General features: G+C 46.6%; 1 protein-coding gene across 1 annotated transcript in view; it reads left to right on the plus strand.

The window, feature by feature from the left end:
- AIMP2 (aminoacyl tRNA synthetase complex-interacting multifunctional protein 2) overlaps positions 1-4936 on the plus strand; it is a 15619-nt gene that overhangs the window by 2220 nt on the left and 8463 nt on the right. Inside the window, exon 2 of the mRNA XM_011996658.1 lies at positions 4357-4563. Within this exon, the coding sequence (XP_011852048.1) occupies positions 4357-4563 (207 nt within the window). The remainder of the gene's footprint in view (positions 1-4356; positions 4564-4936) is intronic.

Raw genomic sequence — 4936 nt, forward strand, 5'->3', positions numbered from 1 at the left:
AATGTAGAGATGGGATCTCACCCTATCTCTACCTAAAAGGTGGTTATCAAGAACGGAGGTGGTCTCGATCTCCTGGCCTCAAGTGATCCTCTAACCCCAGCCTCCCAAAGTGCTGGGATTACAAACATGAGCCACTGGTGCCCAGCCCTGGCTTCTTTTTTGTAGACATTATTTTAGGAGTCATTTTATTGTAACATCGGAAGTATTCATCTTCTCTGTAGTATACTGTTCTATTGCATGGCTCTCCACCATGTACTTATCCATCCTACTTGCTCAGGGACACTGGATTGTTTTCCATTTTAACCTGCTATGAACAATTCTGTAGTGAATATTCTTATACAGAGCAGCAGGCATGGGGTATGTACTAATGAACGGGACTCCTGGCTCAGTGGCCCACCTGGCTTTCCACTCTACTAAATCGTTTTCCAGAGTTGTTATACTGGTTTACACGCTTGCTCACCGCCCACCGTCTGGGTAGAAGAATTCCTGATATTTGCACCCTGCCCAAAACTGGTGGGTGTAGCGTGGTATCCTAGGGTAGTTTTAGTTTGGATTTCTCCAGACTTCTCTAAGTTGAGGACCTTTTCATATTCACTGGCCGCTGTGATTGCTCTTTTGTAATGTACCTGCTCAAGTCTTTCACTCTTTTCTCATTGCAAACATACATCCTAGGTTTCCAGCAGGAGAAACAGACCTGTCCATTCTGACACAAGATGGGTGAATCGGTAACTTTTTTGGTCTGTTTTCCCACTGCTTGTTATCCTTCTTCTTTCTTTAATGGCTTTCTGCCTAGATCAGGAGGGACGGACTTTCTTTTGAAACCCAGTAACACAACGTGTTATTTCAGTACAGAGCTAAGACAGAAATAGCAGACATGGTTCAATGGTCCCTGCACCTAGAGAGTGCCATGGAAACAGGGCCCAGTCACCCTCCATCTACACAGTCCCATGAAACCAGAAAGACAACCCAGGTTGGAGAATGTCACCTTTCATTGAAGGCCAAGTTTTGCAGAGTCTGTTTTACTTGTGTTTAAGTCTGCTGCCTAACTTCTTGTGGCCTTTTGCAAACTTACAACTTAGAGGACACGTAATCTCACTTTTCCAGCAATTTTTCTAGGAGATGATAACAATGTGTACAAATAATTAGCAATAAAACATCTTGGCCAGGCGCAGTGGTTCACGTCTGTAATCCCAGCACTTTGGGAGACCAAGGCAGGAGGATCACTTGAACCTAGGAGTTCAAAACCAATCTGGGCAACATGGTGAAACCCCATTTTTAGAAGAAGTACAACACTTAGCCAGGTGTGGTAGCATGTGCCTGTAGTTCCAGCTACTCAGGAGGCTGAGGTGGGAGGATCACTTGATCCCAGGAGGTCAGGGCTGCATTGAGCTGTGATCGGCCACTGCACTCCAGCCTGGGCAACGGAGTGAAGCCCCGTCTCAAGAAAAGCAATCAAGCATCTCCAGGGTAAAGGAGAGCAACATGAAGAATAAGCTGTTTATAAATACATATAAATTGAAACAAATTGATAAAAACAATATACCACATCACAATCTAGTCTCAGCAAGGAAAACAGCAGGCCAACATTACAAGGCACCAATGACATAAAACAGATCTTGAACATTTTGGTATTACTCAGATCATGAAGGACTAGATCAAGCTGCACTCAGGGCTTAAAAATCACAAGCCACATTACACGTATAGTACTTCAGACATTCTTCATTCCTGACTGAGTTGTTTTGTTTTTGAGACGGAATCTCGCTCTGTCGCCCAGGCTGGAGTGCAGTGTCGCGATCTCGGCTCACTGCAGCCGCCGTCTCCCGGGTTCAAGCAATTCTCCTGCCTCAGCCTCGCCAGTAGCTGGGATTGCAGGTGCCCGCCACCACGGCCGACTAATTTTTTGTATTTTTGGTAGAGACTGGGTTTCACCATGTTGGCCAGGCTGGTCTTGATCTCCTGACCTCAAGTGATCTGCCTGCCTTGGCCTCACAAAGTGCTGTGATTACAGGCGTGAGCCACCGCGCCTGGCCCTGACTGAGCTTTGAATCCAGTAGGTGCATTTTTGGCCCTATTGGAGCAGACACCCTACTGCCATTTGTGGAAATTATACACAAACAATGTACAGATATAGGCTGGTTAAGAGAGATTGGAAATATGACTCAGGACTTACCATTAAGTAACAGAATATTACACAGGTAGTAGCCCTCCCTGTTACACATCTTGCTTTCAAATTTATTTTCAGTCAGCACCTAATTTTTTTTTTTTTTTTTTTTTTTTTTTTTTTTGAGATGGAGTCGCCCTGTTGCTCAGGCTAGAGTGCAGTGGTGCGATCTCGGCTCACTGCACTCTCTACCTCCTGAGTCCAAGTGATTCTCCTGCCTCAGCCTCTGAGTAGCTGGGACTACAGGTGCCCACCACCAAGCCCAGCTAATTTTTGTGTTTCAGTAGAAATGGAGTCTCATCATGCTGTCCTCTTGAACTCCTGACCTCAAGTGATCCACCCGCCTGCCCCTTCCAAAGTGCTGGGCTTACAAGTGTGAGCCACCATGCCTGGCCAGCACCCAGTAATTTAATTGGCATACTGAACTCTGTTCCACCCAGAAGTCAGTGGACTTCACATTGCTCTGCTGTTTGATCTTAAATAAGAGCAGCAGACTAGGAGAGGTGAGAAAGTGCTGATTAAGCCCGAGGGTAAATAGGAGTTAAGCAAACAAGAGAAGAGGGAAGAGCAATGCAGATAGAGGAAACAGCACGTGAAGATCCTGTGGTCCGAGCCAGCGTGGTGTTTTAGGAACTCGTAGGACAGTGTAGCTAGAGCACAGAGCAAAGGAGGAAATTGGGTGAGGTAAGGTAGCCAGAGGCCAAATGATACAAGATGTCTGTGAAGCCATGTTAAATGTTTGACATTTTATCCTAAGCACCTAGGAGGTTAGCAAGGGGGAGACAGTGACAATATCAGAAATTTTTTTTTTGAGATGGAGTCTCGCTCGTCACCCAGGGTGGAGTGCAGTGGCACGATCTCTGCTCACTGCAACCTCCGCCTCCCAGGTTCAAGCAATTCTCCTGCCTCAGCCTCCTGAGTAGCTGGGATTACAGGCACCCACACCACACCCAGCTATATTTTTTGTACTTTTAGTAGAGACAGGGGTTTCACAATATTGGCCAGGCTGGTCTCAAACTCCTGACCTCAGGTGATCTGCCCGCCTTGGCCTCCCAAAGTGCTAGGACTACAGGCATGAGTCACTGCGCCCAGCCCTGAGTTTCTTTTAAAAATCTTTCTAGCTGCCATCTTAAAGGATGGATTGCAGGGGTGAACTAGAATAGGTGCAAGGTGGAATAGGCTAGGTGAAAAATGGTGGCCTGGCTGGGCATGGTGGCTCACGTCTGTCTTCCCAGCACTTTGGGAGCTGAGGTGGGAGGATGGCTTGAGGACAGGAGTTTGAGACCAGCCTGAGCAACATAGCACAGTTCTTTGTCTCTACAAAAAAAAAATTAAAAATTAGCCAGACTTGGTGGTGCACACCTGTAGTCCCAGGCACTCAGGAGACTAAGGCAGGAGGATCAGTTGAGCCCAGGAAGTTAAGGCTGCAGTGGGCCATGATCACACTATTGCACTCCAGCCTGGGCAACAGAGTGAGACCCTGTCTCCAGGACAAAAGAAAAGCCAAGAAAATGATTTGGGGAATTGATTAGCTCCATGGGTATGCTTCCAAGCTAAAAAACTGTTTCAACCCGTGTTCCCTTTTCCCTATTTGTATAAATTACTGAGTTACATTCTCATTGCTACTTATTTAAGCAAAGTATTCTTAGTTAAGAACAAAGAACTAAAAATTGTGTTCATTTTCTATCTTTCCCTGTTCTTAGACTAAATTACGTGAAATCGGAACCATATAATTTCAGAGTGGCTTTCAGCCACAACTTTTATTTAAGTTTATTTTTGGTTTTTTTTTTGGGACAGAGTCTTGCTCTATCACCCAGGCTGGAGTGCAATGGTGTGATCTCGGCTCACTGCAACCTCTACCTCCTGGGTTCAAGCAATTCTCCTGCCTCAGCCTCCTGAGTAGCTGAGATTATAGGCACGCGCCACCACGCCCAGCTAATTTTTGTATTTCTAGAGACAGGGTTTCACCATGTTGGCCAAGCTGGTCTTGAACTCCTGACCTCAGATGATCTGCCTACCTAGACCTCCCAAAGTGCTGGGATGACAGGTGTGAGCCACCACACCCAGCCCATAATGTCTTCTTTTAAAGGGTGGGAGATTTGATGAGCACATGGCAAAGTAAGACAAGTGATCAAACTTAAACAAGACTGTTCTGATGGGAGAGGAAATGAACATTTGGCTGTTGGTTTGTTTAGGAAGAGTCTAACCCATCTCTGCAAGCTCTTGAGTCCCGCCAAGATGATATTTTAAAACGTCTGTATGAGTTGAAAGCTGCAGTTGATGGTCTCTCCAAGATGATTCAAACACCAGATGCAGACTTGGATGTAACGAACATAATCCAAGCGGATGAGCCCACGACCTTAACCACCAATGTGCTGGACTTGAATTCAGTGCTTGGGAAGGTAAGTTCGTTTTGAAAGCTGAAATGTTAGTAGGTGCTGAGTGGTTAGTACAGGGAAATTGTGCTACTGTGATTAAAGTCTTAGCTTTCAGGGCGGGCACGGTGGCTCACGCCTGTAATCCCAGCACTTTGGGAGGCAGAGGCAGGCGGATCACGAGGTCAGGAGATCCAGACCGTCCTGGCTAACATGGTGAAACCACATCTCTACTAAAATACAAAAAATTAGCTGGGCATGGTGGTGGGCGCCTGTAGTCCCAGCTACTCAGAAGGCTGAGGCAGAAGAATGGCGTGAACCCGGGAGGCAGAGCTTGCGGTGAGCGGAGATCACGCCACTGCACTCCAGCCTGGGCAACAGAGCGAGACTCCGTCTCAAA

Source organism: Mandrillus leucophaeus, unplaced genomic scaffold (assembly GCF_000951045.1).
Source record: "Mandrillus leucophaeus isolate KB7577 unplaced genomic scaffold, Mleu.le_1.0 Scaffold521, whole genome shotgun sequence".
Taxonomy (NCBI): Eukaryota; Metazoa; Chordata; class Mammalia; order Primates; family Cercopithecidae; genus Mandrillus; species Mandrillus leucophaeus.